The 14,875-nt window shown below is 44.2% G+C and overlaps 1 protein-coding gene across 3 annotated transcripts in view; it reads right to left on the bottom strand.

Moving 5' to 3' along the window:
- The window catches only part of LOC139911914 (voltage-gated potassium channel KCNC1-like), a 73,003-nt gene that overhangs the window by 24,723 nt on the left and 33,405 nt on the right, over nucleotides 1–14,875 (bottom strand). For all 3 annotated transcript variants that reach the window (XM_071899531.1, XM_071899533.1, XM_071899534.1), the window contains 3 exons: nucleotides 6,563–6,694; nucleotides 4,920–5,781; nucleotides 1,514–1,726 (listed from right to left, as the gene is read on the bottom strand). In XM_071899531.1, the coding sequence (XP_071755632.1) occupies nucleotides 1,514–1,726; nucleotides 4,920–5,781; nucleotides 6,563–6,694 (1,207 nt within the window). The remainder of the gene's footprint in view (nucleotides 1–1,513; nucleotides 1,727–4,919; nucleotides 5,782–6,562; nucleotides 6,695–14,875) is intronic.

Genomic DNA, 14,875 nt, shown 5'->3' with positions numbered 1-14,875 from the left:
GAGAGAGAGAGAGAGAGAGAGAGAGAGAGAGCAGAGGCATGAAGAAGCAGAGACAGCCTGATGTGACACTCATCTGATCTGTCTTTTCTGTCAAATCAGATTCAGCTAACTGCAATTTACAGTTGAAGAGTTCCATTCCAAAACGACATATCCGCCTTTTGAAAAAAGAGAAACCGACTCTTACGAACTCATTGTTTCCCGAACGTCAAGCACATTATGGGTTCATATTGTAATTTAGCATCTTAAGACCTTTGCTTATTAAAGGTTTTGAAGATAGACTCATTTCTGGAATACTGATAAATGCAAGGTAGCGATATTTTCCCAAAAAGGATATATAGCTGGAACGTAACCCTTCAGTTGTAAGCGCCAAAAACAGTATATATATCAGCCTGCATAAACACAGAATACAGCATACAGGCATAACTTTCATAGAAGTCCAACTTCATATAGCATTGTTGCTCCACTTCATAGAGGAATCATGTGGAAAATCTAAATATTGTTTTTTTTTCATTCACTGGTTGCTTGTCAGCTGTGTTACAGTAGAATAAACCCAGTCACTTCTACATCGACACATTTCAGAATGCTGCAGCAGCCTCTGCAGTACCACTGCAGTACAGATGCAGGGTAAGTGCATGAAGGGAGACTTCTACCATGGCTGCCGCTGTAGTCCTGAAGTTGTAAATAAGCGCAATCGTCACGTTAAATATCAATGCTAACGATCGGCCATTGATATTTTTATCGGTGACATAGGCGCGGCTCGTAGTGTCGAATGGTCTAAAGGGGGAGCGAGGCTTGCGCTGATGCTGAGCTGTCATTCATAATGATTGATCGGGTGCAATATGACGAGGGGGGGGGGTTGTGTCAGGGGGAGAGAAAGAAAGGAGATGTGTGTGTGTGTATGTGTGTGTGTGTGTGTAGATACGTCTTTAGATTTTACTTAAAGTATCTTGGCCTATCAAGCTTTTTCTTTGATACTTTTATTTTGAAATAGATAAAGATAAATGAGATATGGTGTGTGTGTGTTTGTCTGTAGATATGTCTTTAGATTTGACTTACAGTATCTTGGCCTATCAAGCTTTTTCTTTCATACTTTTATTTTGAAATAAAGATCCTTTAATCGCATGCTGACTGTATGGGTGTTTGTATTTGCATATAGGTATCTTTCAGTTGCATCTGTGCCTGTGTGTGTGTATCTGTGAACACATACTATTATGTATGCACATGAGGGTGTGTGTGTGTGTGTATTTGAGTGTGTGTGTCTGTATGTGCGTGGAACATATGTGTCCGTTGTTACGTGCGTTAACGTCGTGTTTGCCCGCGCTACACACACATATCAATCAAGACCATGCATCGAGCGACAGCCCGCTGCTGTCGCTCCAGTACCGCCCTCCCCCTCCCCCCCTTCCCGCCCTCCCTCCCCCTCCTCCTCCCCCCGCTACTCCCCCTCCTCCTCCTCCTCCTCCTCCTCCTCCTCCTCCTCCTCCTTCTCGCCTTCCCCCGTCCCCCCTCCTACCTTTCCGGACGTTTCCGTCCGTGGTGCGTTGGAACTCGCCGGTGCTCAGCAGGAAGCAGGCGCGGTCGTGCGGGTAGCGCTCGCGGCTGGTGGCCGAGCCCAGGCCCCCCGTGGCCGGGCTGCGCTCGTCGCCCAGCACCTGGTCGATGGTGGGACAGTCCTCGTTGGCCAGCGCCGCCGCGTTGGCCGCCGCGTCGCCGTTCTGCTTGGAGTCTGGGGCGAGGGAGGAGAGAAGAGGGAGGAGAGAGGGAGGGAGGGAAAAGAGAACAGAGGAGGGGATAGGAGAGGAAGGGAGAGAAGAGGAGAGGAGAGAGAGGGAAGGAGAGGAGAGGAGAGAGGAGGAGAGATGGAAGGAGAGAAGGGGGGGTGAGAGAGGGAGGGGTGATGAAGAAAGAAGAGAGGAGAGGAAGGGGAAAGAGAGAGGAGGGTAGGTGAAGAAAGAAGAGAGGAGATGAAAAGGGGAGGAGGAGGGAGATGGAGAGAAGAAGAAGAGGGGGAATAAGGAAGGGTGGAAGAAAAGAGAGAGAAAAGGAAAGAAAAATGTCAAATGGGGTAAAGAAAGAAAAAGAGAGGAGAGAGGAAGGGGGAGGGAGGAGAGAGGAGAGAAGGGAGGAGAGGAAGGGTGGGATAAGAAGAAAGGAGAGGAGAAAGGAGAGAAGGTAGGAGAGGAGACAGAAGAAAAGAGAGGAAGGAGGGCAAACAGAAAGAGGACAAGAGTTTTAAGGGGATAAAAAAAGGAAGGAGAGGGGAAAGTTTGGAGAGAACGAGGAGGAGGAGGGGGGAGGAAGGAGAAAGGAGAAAGAGAAGATTCATGGGCAGGAGGGAAAAGGAGAAGTGGAGAGGGTGGGTGAGGGGGGCAGTGGAAGAAGGAGGGAATCGAAGGTTGAACGGAAAAGAAATAAAAACGGAAAAGGGAGATAAGAACGGAGGTGGCGAGGAGAAAAGAGATGAAAAGAAAAGATGAGAAGCGGAAGCCGGAGGGGAGAAATTGCAAAAGAAAGAGATTAGAAAGAAGAAGTGTAGGATAGGAAATCCAAAGAGGGTAAAATAGAGGATGAGAGGAGGTAAGGAGAGAAGGAAAGAAGAAGAGGGGGAGGGAAGGAAGGAAGGAAGGAAGAGGAAAAGAGGAGGGAGGAAGGAGGGAGGGAGGGATGGAGGAAAGGAACATTAGTGCCTTGTGATAGCCATCCTGATCACATGACCAAAAACACTGCAGTAGAGCAGGCTGTAGGAGACACACACACACACACACACACACACACACACACAAGCATTTAACAGTACAGCAAGAGACAAAACAAAAAACAGTGGGAAATATAGACATAAAACAGTACAAATATACTGTACCACACACACACACACACACACACACACACACACACACACACACACACGTATAAAAACACACACACATTTATGGAATCGCTTTCTCTGTCTGTTGCTCCCTCACACACTTCAATACACACACAATCTCATGTACAATCTCACAAATGCAGACTGTTTCTCTCTTTCTGTCTCTCGCCCTCATACACACACACACACACACACACACACACACACACACACAAATGAGGAGATGGCTGCAGGGGAAGTAGTGTTTCTAGCTTTCGACACGGCTGTCAAATCTAATCTGACATGACTTACTGCTCAACAGTTTACAGATACAAGCCAGGGGGGTGGACACATACACACACATACACACACACACACACACACACACACACACACATTGAGAGAGAGGAGGGAGAACGACAGAGCAAGAGGGACAAGGAAACAAAGAGCGGGACAGAGATAGAGAGGAAGAAAGGGAGGAAGATAGAGAGAGAAAAGCAAGACCGAAAGAGAATGACATAAACGGGGATTTAACATATTTTGTTTGCTTCATTTTTCCAATTGCTGCACGAGAGATTGGTAAAAAGAGTAGAAGAAGAAACAAAAAAGGGGGCGGGGCAAAACAGCAGAAAAATTAGAAAGTATCGAGAAAACCCCAGGCTCAAACTGGGTATCAGTTTTAAGTTGTACTAATCCCCTCGGCCCTCTCTGCTCCTCATCATCCTCTCACACACACACACGCACACACACATTCCCCCTCTCAGAGTTTAATTACATGTCAGGGTGCTGTCAAATGCGGCGGTGGCAAGCCAATCTCGCGACTATTCATAGTCATAAACCTTAAATCCTGTCTTAGGCAGAGAGAGACAGAGAGAGAGGGAGAGAGAGAGAGAAAGAGAGAGAGAGAGAGAGAGAGGGAGAGGATAAGTGCTCTACAGGGAGTCTATCTGGTGTCTGCTGTGTTTGTGGATGTAATGTCTTTATACTGTAATACTGTAACTAGCACACACACAAACACACACAAGCACGCACACACACACACACACACACACACACACACACACGTTCCTGTATCTGTGCAGCTGATGGACATGTCCATTAAAACAGCAGAGCCGGGCAGAGATGAGATGGCTTGCATCAGGAAATACAGTATGTATCTATATAGACCCGATCCAGGATTATCTGGGCATGTCAGTTATGGCTGTACAGTATCTGGCTGGGTTAAAGAGTGGGATTTGCTGGGGGAAAATAAGCTTTATCGCTGCTTTCTCGTAACCTAAAATATACTGTAAATATACTGTGCTCCACTGCGGGAACAATATGGATATATAAGTGGATATGTAAACATAGTTCTCACATCTGTTCAATAATTAAAGCAATATTCCACTTAGTTTTAACATGGGGGTTATTCGGCTCTTGAAATCCAGAATATAAACTAATCACCAAGATCGGATGCAGCTGGATGAGTTTGTAGCATTCTGATTTTTACTTCCCATTCATTTGAATGAGGCCACGAAAATAACTTACATTTAACATGTTGGTGAACAGATTTGACAACATATCCTGCTTTTACGACAATAAAGCAGCATCTTGGGTCTGTTGGAATTTGCATTTCTATTCTTGGTTTACACTAAAATTAGTCTTGTTTATTATTAACTTTAGATTTGGGGTTTGAAAGTAATTAAGAATGACAGATGATACAAACTAAATCACATCTGTCTCAACCATGTTCTTATCTTGTTGTTCCTTATCTCATGTGCACACACACACACACACACACACACACACACACACAGACCAGGATTCCCTCACTCACATCAAATTCAAGGCCTTTTCAATGACTTTCAAGGTCTTGTTTGGTGAAGTTCAAGGACTCTCTTTCTATGTTTCCAATTCCCTCATCTCATTCTTTCTCTTTCAAAATCACAAACTTTCAAGACCTGTGGGAACACAGACACGCACACATACACTCACACACACGCACTTGTACATATACTTTCTCCCTCTCTCTCTCTTACCCACAATGCCCCAACACACACACACACACACTCGCACCCTTCCCTCCGAAACTCACCTGCCCTGTTGATCTCGATGATCTCCTCCTGTGCCAGAGGGCAGTCACCGGTACCCATCATGCTGCCGGATCCCACCATGCCCGGCCCGAGCACGTTACCCATCAGCCGGTGCGGCGAGGCGGTCGCCATGGCGAGGGCGTCCGGCTTGCAGTAGTTGGGGCTGCCCGGCTGCGGCGCTCGCGGGATATGCTTGTTCCTCTTCTTGGGCAGCTTCTGCTTGGCCATGGCCAGGGAGTAGTACATGCCGAAGTTGTTGACGATGACGGGTACAGGCATGGCGATGGTCAGCACGCCGGCCAAGGCGCACAGGGCGCCCACCAGCATGCCCGACCACGTCTCGGGGTACATGTCCCCGTAGCCCAGCGTGGTCATGGTCACCACGGCCCACCAGAAGCCGATGGGGATGTTCTTGAAGTTGGTGTGGGCCGCGGCCGTCGGATCGTCCGGGTCGGCGCCGATGCGCTCGGCGTAGTAGATCATGGTGGCGAAGATGAGGACGCCCAGCGCCAGGAAGATGATGAGCAGCAGGAACTCGTTGGTGCTCGCCCGCAGCGTGTGGCCCAGGACTCGCAAACCGACGAAGTGGCGCGTCAGCTTGAAGATACGCAGGATACGGACGAAGCGTACCACGCGCAGGAAGCTCAGCACGTCTTTGGCTGTCTTGGAGGAGAGGCCGCTCAGCGCCACCTCCAGGTAAAAGGGCACGATGGCCACGAAGTCTATGATGTTGAGGGTGCTGCGGAAGAACTCTGCCTTGTCCGGGCAGAAGATGACGCGCATGAACACCTCAATGGTGAACCAGATGACGCAGACACCCTCCACGTAGGTTAGCCAGCCGTCCGTCACCACTTCATAGACGATCTGGAGGGTGGGAGAGAGCGGTCAGTGATTGATTCATTGATTTTCTCTGTCATTCATTCATTACCGTAGACACACAGACCACCTAGTCCACAACCTTCAGGTAGAGAAAGTCTAATTATGATTCATCCATACATCACCGTCTCATTAAAGAGTAAATATAAACCCCAAACCCAAATCTGTGGTGAAGCCTGACACCTACTGGTGAAGAGTAGGGTATTGAACTGGCCATCTGCTATTGGCTGGTCTTTGGTGCCAGGTGATGTCACCTTCTATAGAGTACAGGTGGTGACATCACCTGGCACCAAAGACTTGGTTCTGGTTCTGGCTTCACTACAGATTTGGGTTTGGGGTTTAGTTACTCTTTAACACTATGGGTTATAACCCAGCATATTTCTGACTTCATTCATTTGAACTGACTGACTGACTATACAGGCTGTACTGGTGTGCTGGCTGGCTAATTGGCTTTCTAGCTGCTTCATCTCCCAGCTTTAGTAACAAAAACACCTAACTAACCTTCCTAACCAACCGACTGACTGAGGAACTGACTAACCAATTAACTGACAAACTTACGAACTGACTGCCTAACCAACAAACTTACGAACTGACTGCCTAACCAACAAACTTACCAACTGATTGACTGAATAACCAAGTAACTAACTGACTAGCTGTTGATGTCATGTTGACGTTTCAGTAACCAAACCACGTAACGACCCACCGAACTACCTAACAACCGACTAGTTAACAAACGAGCCGTCTGACAGACTCAAACTCGTTGCCGTACCTCCTCGTGTGTCACGTTGCCGATTGTGACGTTCTCTGTCTTGTTGTAGATGGTGTTGAAGGCCTCGTGGGTCTCCAGGCAGAAGGTGGAGATGGAGATGAGGATGAAGAGGAGCGAGCCGAACGCCACGTACTGCAGACAGAGAGGGAGAGAGAGAGAGAGAGAGAGAGAGAGAGAGAGAGAGAGAGAGAGAGAGAGAGAGAGAGAATAGGGGGAGATGGAACAAAATAAGATTATGTTACAATTTATACATCAAATGCCCATCATTGCTGTTAAAGTACATGAAACTGGCAGATGAAAAGTCACACCTGCCTGAAGCAAAGAGCAGAAAGAAAACACACACACACACTTTTTATAGGGTTTGGGCCATTGCAGTAGTGGTTATGGCAACAGGCTGCAGACAGGGGGCGCCAAATAACACACAAACTCCACCAAGGAGAGTGGAGGAATGCAGTTAATTCAGCGCGAGTGTCCTGACTGCTGCAATCCCATTGATAACAGCACAGTCAGAGAGAGAGAGAGAGGGGGAGAGAGTGTAAAAGAAATGAGGTACAGAGAGAGAGAGAGAGGGGGAAAAGATGGACAGACAGCGTGCTGAAAGAAGAAAAAAACGAGCAGGTAAATGAACGATGAATGAGAGGCAGGGATGCTGAATGAAGAGAGGAAGAAGGGAGAGAGAGAGAAAGAGAGAGAGAAGTTATGGAGATGTAGGCATTTCTGTGAGCGCCATTATGAAAACACACATGTCATGTACGCTGGAGCTCAGATAAATGTCTATTGATTTGTGTGTGTGTGCGTGCGTGCGTGTGTGTGTGTCCATAGATCTGCCAGACGTAGGTTGAGCAGTCTTTTTTCTATCAGCATAGGATCAATGATTATCTATTTATCTTAGACACCGCCTATCACCCTCCCTCAACACACACACACACAATCACACACACCGCTGCCTATGCCTCCAAAGCCTGCAACTGACAAACCATGAATATATTTTATGTAGCATATTATTAGAGTCATTTACTGTATAGTGTACGTATGTGTGTGTGTAATGCAATTTCCCTTTCTCTGCAGTACCCCCCCCCACACACACACAATCCCCTCTCCCTCTCTTTCCCCTCCCTTTTCCATACCTCTCTCTCTTTCCCTATGCTCAATGCAGTGAGCTGCCTGGATGTGTCGGGGTCCTCGCAGTGTCTGCAGAGCAGCGGTCGTCTTCCTAAATGCCTGACAAGATGTTAACGTTCGCACACACACGCACGCATTTCATGGAAAAGCGTTCCTAATATCATGCAGACTCGTTTTCTAACCCGGGTAAGATTAGCGAGCCCTGATTTCGTCTCATTCAGATGCAGACGTTCACACTGAGATATCACTGCCATTCATTTGCATTTAGGAGGAAAGCTCGACCACAGCGCATAAGCGGAATCTGAATGGGTGCTGTGGGTGCCTGGCACCCATGGTAGGTTGAATTATGAACAATCATTGTCTATTTTCCGTCTCTAATTCACTCTTATAACCTTTATCGGCACAGTCGTTGACAAATTTGCAAAGATGGAAAACTTGTAGGGTTGGTGCAATATGACAGATTTTGAAAAAAACATGTTGTTGCTGTGATATTCAGGCACTTACATGACTTAATGTGAATTGGTAAATGAATACACCAAATTTCATCTAAATGCTCATGTTATTTTGACAGGTCACTGGGGATCAGCATTTGCATTTTCTGTGGCAAAATAGCTGTGAGTATTAACTGTCATTTTAGTATGCTGGTAAGGTATTTTTGCTGTCACAACTATAGCTTCAACCCATATGTATGAAATGCAAGCTCCGCCCCTGACCGCCCGCCAAGGTACGGTTGGTCGAAAACGGGTTCCAAATGCCACGGCTTCCTCCAGGAGAATACACAAAATAGACAGATGTGAAAAATAGATAATCAAAAGTGCAGTTTTGTTGGTAAAATCAACTTTTAGCATCTCAGAAACAGAGAACCTTCCATCCAACACCACAGTGGACCTCATTCTGTTGGGTTTGTTTGATCCGTGTAACAAACAAGATTCCCTATTCAAGTCAAGATTTCCTCCAAGGTTTTGAATGGTATTGGATTCATTATGTTTCTCTTTGTCTTATTTGTTCTCTTATTGTCATTGTCCATCTTATGTTTTTTGCTGTCTTCTACCTCAGATCCAAGAAGCACTCCTTAATTAGTGTGCTTGCCGTAGGCAGAGCACACTCTTACTATCTTGCATACTTATTATTCTTTTTAGTGTGCTTGCCGTAGGCAGAGCACACTCTTACTATCTTGCATACTTATTATTATTTTTATTCTTATTCTTCTTCCGGACAAAAGTTTAGCATGCATCTCCTCCTACAGTTTTTACAGTACATAGACATATTAAACATCAAAATGCACGGCTCATTGAGGAATCGTGCGCTATTACTTTTCTAAGAGATCTGTCGTAAGCTCTTTGAGATATTAATGATTCAATGGCATTTTTAGACGCAATACACACCCATTGTAAAAGGATGAGAACCTGAGAACCGTGTGGACTCAATCACAGGATCACAGAGCCAGAAATTTAAGTTTGGTTTTGTCCTTGTTTCTCCGCGGAGATCGGGAGGCTCCCACTCAGTAGCTGAAGCTAAGGTAGAATCAGATCAGTATGGATGTATTTGGACTTTTATTCTGTATATTAAAAGTCTAGTGCAGAGTTTTTAATGGCTGGCTTGATGCATTTGGGACAGACGGACCGCGCTGCGGAGATCGGGAGGTATGTCTGGTTTCTCACACACAGTAGCTGAAGCTAACTGAAGCTACGGTACACACACAGAGTATGGTGGTTTCTGCGCGTCGGCCGACGCTTAACGGAGCTTCTCACGAGCTCAGTTTTTAAGCTAGAGCGGAGCTTTTTTTATTAGCGGAAACTAGACATCCAGACGAACACGTAGGTACCGGCCATGTTATGTAACATAGCTCCAAAGTCGGCGAAGTTTTTGACAAAGGTAAATGGGCATGACTATTTTCAAACGGGTCCCTTGACCTCTCACATTAAGATATCTGAATGGCTCATTAGAACCGCAAGAGTCTTAGCTTTACAGCCATATCTGACATATGTCAGCTACATAGGGTATATGAGCTCCAGGGTACTAAAGACACAGTGTTCTGCATGCAGTGAAAAGATGTTATTCTCGCCTTTTTTTCTTTCCCTATTTCTGCACACTGTGGTACCTAAACAGTCATGGAATTGTAGAAATTGGGTATGGCTGCAAAGCTGAGACTCTTGTGAATCCAAAGAGCCCAAATGCATTCATGTGTGATGAAATATGGCCTCATAGTAACCATTTCAATGTGATGACAGCATTTTTTAAAACTTGACCTTACTGTATAAAATGACATGAAATGAAATGGTCGAGCTCATTCATGTCAGTGCTTCGACACAGCCAGCAGATGGCGACAGAGACCATGAGTTCCCCACATGGGCTTTCTGTCAGCCTCGGCACCGTCTTTGTGATGCGTTTAGGGTCCTTGGAAAGCTGGGAATTTGTAGTTTCGTTCGATACCAAACATGTTGCTGTGCAGTGATGAGAAAAGTTTCCCAGTGCCTTTGAACGCAACTGGCTCTGTTTACTGAGTCTAGTCTGTCAAAATGCTAACAATTGCAATGCTGAACCGCTTAGCAAAATCTAAGGGCAGGGGCATTGCAAGGGCGGCAAGCACACTTAAATTTTCTTTAGAAAATGTAGCCTTTTCTAGGCTTTTTTGTAATTGTCCATGTTATTGTTTTGACCTACTGCACGCTTAGCCGTCCTCTTTGACTTGGGTCTAAGGTAGATGGTGCCGGGTAGGCTTAGGGTTAGGGTTAGAGTTAGGGTTAGGGTATGTAGGCTAGGTAGGCCTGTCTTTCCAACATGCTATTTTGTGTCTTGTGCTTTGTTTTGTTTCCTTGTGTTTTATTTTGTTACATTGCAGTGGTTCTCAGTGTGGGGGTCCGGGGACCACCAGGTGTCCTTGAGGGAGTTCTAGGGGGTCTGCAGTAAATTGATGAAATGTTAAACATCACCATTATTTCATTTACAATAAGTTAACACAATTAGAGAATGTAGAAGAATAACTATTTTGATCATAGTTTGACTGTTATCTCTCTACCTACAATACAGACAGTCAAGGAATTCTGGACAAAATCATATCTAACAGTAAAAATTTGGGTCAGAGAGAAAAAATCTCATCAAACGGGGGTCTGTGGCTCTAAATTAGGGGTCCTTGATATGAAAAAGGTTGAGAATCACTGCTGTATTGCATCATTTTGTTCTGTGATTGTTGATCAGTTAGATCTAGGTAGGCTTGTTCTCTGTAAAGTCATTTCAGAGATTCTTGAGTTGACTCAAGTAAATAAATTGCAGCGACATCTTGACACCGTTCAGACTAGGAGACGCTCAGTACAACAACACCACAGTCTTCTCCTGAGCTGGGGGATTTGAACCACCAAACCTCCAGTTTATATATACTGTATATGTAAGGTTTCTTTTCTATCTGTTGGGCTACCGCTGTCTCAGATTATTGTGTTCTCTTAGAGAGTGGAAAGCCACTTTAGAAGATTTAAAACCATGTCAAAACCAGTTCTAGTGTCTGTGTCTGTATGTGTGTGTGTGTGTGTGTGTGTCCGTGCAAATGAGCACGTGTTGTCTCAAATACCAACTGTCGGCTAGGTCAGTGATGAAGATTGACAAGACATAAGACTTTATGGTGTGTGTGTGTGTGTGTGTGTGTGTGTGTGCTTATATGCAATGTGCACATACATTTGTGCATGTGTGTTCACGTGTATGTATGTGTATACACTCAAGTATGTGTATGTTTAAGTATATGCATGCGTATGTATGCTCAAGTACTTGTGTGTGTGTGTGTGTGTGTGTGTCAGGTCAGTGATGAAGACAGACAGATGAAGTCTTCTTCTAATCCTCAGAGAGCAGATCAACTCCCACAGCCTATTATCATGGTCTAATTTAACACTGCTATCTAGAGCTGCCCTGGATATACACACACACACACACACACACACACACACACACACACACACACTCACGCACGCACATGTGTGGCATTTTAGGGGAATTGTGGAGGGAAAAGGGGGATACAGGAGGGTACAAAACACAACCACCCCCTCATTTAATATCAAAATGACAAATTGCCTTGGAGAGCCCCGACTCTACCTGGAGGGTCACCGACTGCAGCTTTTTTTTTAATCTCAATCCATTTCTTTGTCAATATTGAACTGGTCACATACTGCATTCACATACAGCTTTCAGAATGTTTTGCTGCACTACTCCTCCACCCTTTTGGTAAATCCTGCAGATTATAGATACAGGGTGGGTGGACATCGAAAATGTCACCCACAGTGAATGCTATGCTTGTATACAGTAGTAACCATAAAAAACGTACGCAGTCCTGCATCTAACCCACAGCTCTCCTCCACCAGTACTGCAACAACCTCTGCAGCCTCTGCTTTTTCAAATATGTGAATATACATAACTCTACTACATGAGGGATTATATAGAGCAGTGGTTTCCAATCCTGATTGAAATGATTTTATTACAAGCTAATGCAATTTACTTCAGGCTTCAAATAAAAAATAGTTTAGCAGTCTGTAGCTAGCATCCACGCTACACTGTAGCAGAACTGTAACCATAGAAACGTTTGTAGCTAGCATCCATGCTACACTGTAGCAGAACTGTAACCATAGAAATGTTTGTAGCTAGCATCCATGCTACACTGTAGCAGAACTGTAACCATAGAAATGTTTGTAGCTAGCATCCATGCTACACTGTAGCAGAACTGTAACTATAGAAACGTTTGTAGCTAGCAGTTAATTTGATTAGAAATCAACACAATTGACTGGACTTGTTAATTGCGTAGTGATATGATTAGATATGAAAGCGATCTGTTATTCAGAAATAACATACCCAGCCTCAGAATGTGTTCACTGGCCAATTGAGTATTCAACAAAGCCATGTGATAATTGCCAATAGCAACCATGGTATAGTAGCTGTATCTGTGTATGTAAACAGCCTGTCTTCCAGTTACATTTGATTCCATACAAACCTAAACCAGCCACTGTCCAGCACAACACAGAACACTCTGAGGATCAGATCTTTAACCAGAGTGGGAATCACCCTCCACCAGCCAAATGATGCTAACATTTGTCTGGCTGGTAAGTTCATCTATCTTGCCAGCCACTTTGGCAGATGACCAACCATCGTTTGGCGTTCTATTCTATTCTACAAGTCTAGTTGGCTGGTAAAATAGTGAGAGTGCCTGGTTAATTAGGGGTATTTACCAGCCACTGTGGCTTGCTGACAAAAACTTAGTTTCCTGCCATCTTTCACACCAGTGGTTGACTTTCCATTGAAGACCATGCACTTCTGACTGCAAGTAATTCTTTCAGTAGAATCAAGTCATTACATCGCAACACAAAACTCTAGTGTCGATTCTAAATCGATTCCTATTCCAAATGAAAATCAACACAAAAAGGTATACGTTCAACCAATGAGCCTTGAATTTCTTTCTCCCCCCTTCCCACTCCCCCCCCTGTTTTGAAATGGATCAGACCAAGGCAATCAAACACAGGTTAGTATAGATAGGCCTAAATCAGAATGGATGAATTAATTACCAATTTGTTTAACTTAAACAAGTCGACTCTCCATCCCTATCCACATGATCAGAAAACAAATGAACTGTGTGAACTGCAATTCTTCCTTATGTTATCATTCTATAGTCACAGAAATATTTTGTTCCATCTGTTATCTGGGTGCTGTGACCTTTGACCCTTGACCTCCTTACTATTTGTTGCTTGTAACGTTGTTGGTCAGCTATGAAATGAAGCTTATTCTACTGTTGTTGCAATAACGGTAAGTCGCTCTGGAAAACATTTGGAGATGAATTTAAGTTGTAATATATTTATGTTATGTTTATACATAATATATTTATAATCTAGTGCACATACGTCATATTTAGTAATCCATATTTAAGTAATCAATCAATACTGTAAGTAACAACTGCGAGAACCCATAATTTCCCACTTATCTACTACTTAACGTGTTGATTTCTCGGCTGCACACTTCAAATATTTATTTTTGTCATTTATGTTCATATTCTACTTCTTCCCTGCTGTATCCTATTAATTTTGCTGCTGCAATGCCCCAGTTTCCTCATGGGGATCATTAAAATTTTATCTCATCTCATTTTATAAGAAAACTAGCTAAATGTAAGAAGTAAAAAATCTGGTCGCAATGAAGGTATTTCACTCAACACGTACAGTTTCTATTTGTATTTGACCAAAGAAAAATATTCACACCCAAATATTCACACCGTGCCCTCTCTCTCTCTCTCTTTCCCTCTCTCTCTCCCTACTCTTCTTCTTTCCTCTTCTTCTTCACGTTCCCTCTCTCTCGTCAGTCATATAGAGTGACCTGATTCTTATTAACGGAGCGACGGGCCCTCATCACTCCCCTGACTTCCCTTTCCTCCTCCCCTAGCCAATCTCCTCTTTCTTTAGCTCTCTCTTCTTCTTCTTCTTCTTCTTCTTCTTCTTCATCACCTTCGCCATCATCTTCCTCCTCTCCCTCCAGTCTCGGCTGTTTTTCTCCTCTCTTGTCGTCAATCTTTTTATGCCTTTCTCCTTCATTTGTGTTCTTCTTTTTCCTGTCTTTTTTTTACCATCCTAATTTTATCTTTCTTCCCTTCTTTCCTCTCTTTTATCTTCTTTTGTTCCTTACATAACTATTTCTTTCTCTCCTTCCCGCTCTTCATTCTGTCTCTCTTCCCAGTATTCACAGTTTTCTTTTTTTTTTTTTAAATAAAACATTTTGTTGACAGGTATAGCCATTAGCTACTAGTGCTCTTTCACAAATAAGACCAAAAAATATAAGCTTGTTAAAAGCATCTACACACACACACACACACACACACACACACACACACAGGTTTGCGTGTGTCAGCACAACGGAAGGAACAACACTAAAAACACTAAACATCATCCGGTGACTCAGAAAATACTCATTACCTGACTACTTAGCTAATAACGTCAATACTAAGAGCAAGAGAGAGAGAGAAAGAGAGAGAGAGAGAGAGAGATAGAGATAGAGAGAGAAGAAAAGGCAAGAAAGCAAGTATGCAAGTCAGCAAGAAGGAAAGATGCAAAGAAAGGAGGAAAGAGGTAAATAACAAGAGAAAGAAGGAAGGAAGGAAGGAAAGTAAGAAAGAAAAATGGGTACTGATGAACAACCAGAGATGGAATAAGAAGGTAAGAATAATAAGGGGTGGAA

Source organism: Centroberyx gerrardi, chromosome 7, assembly GCF_048128805.1.
Source record: "Centroberyx gerrardi isolate f3 chromosome 7, fCenGer3.hap1.cur.20231027, whole genome shotgun sequence".
NCBI lineage: Eukaryota > Metazoa > Chordata > Actinopteri > Beryciformes > Berycidae > Centroberyx > Centroberyx gerrardi.
Note: the sequence above shows the minus strand (reverse complement) of the source record. Positions and strands in the feature narration are given on the sequence as shown.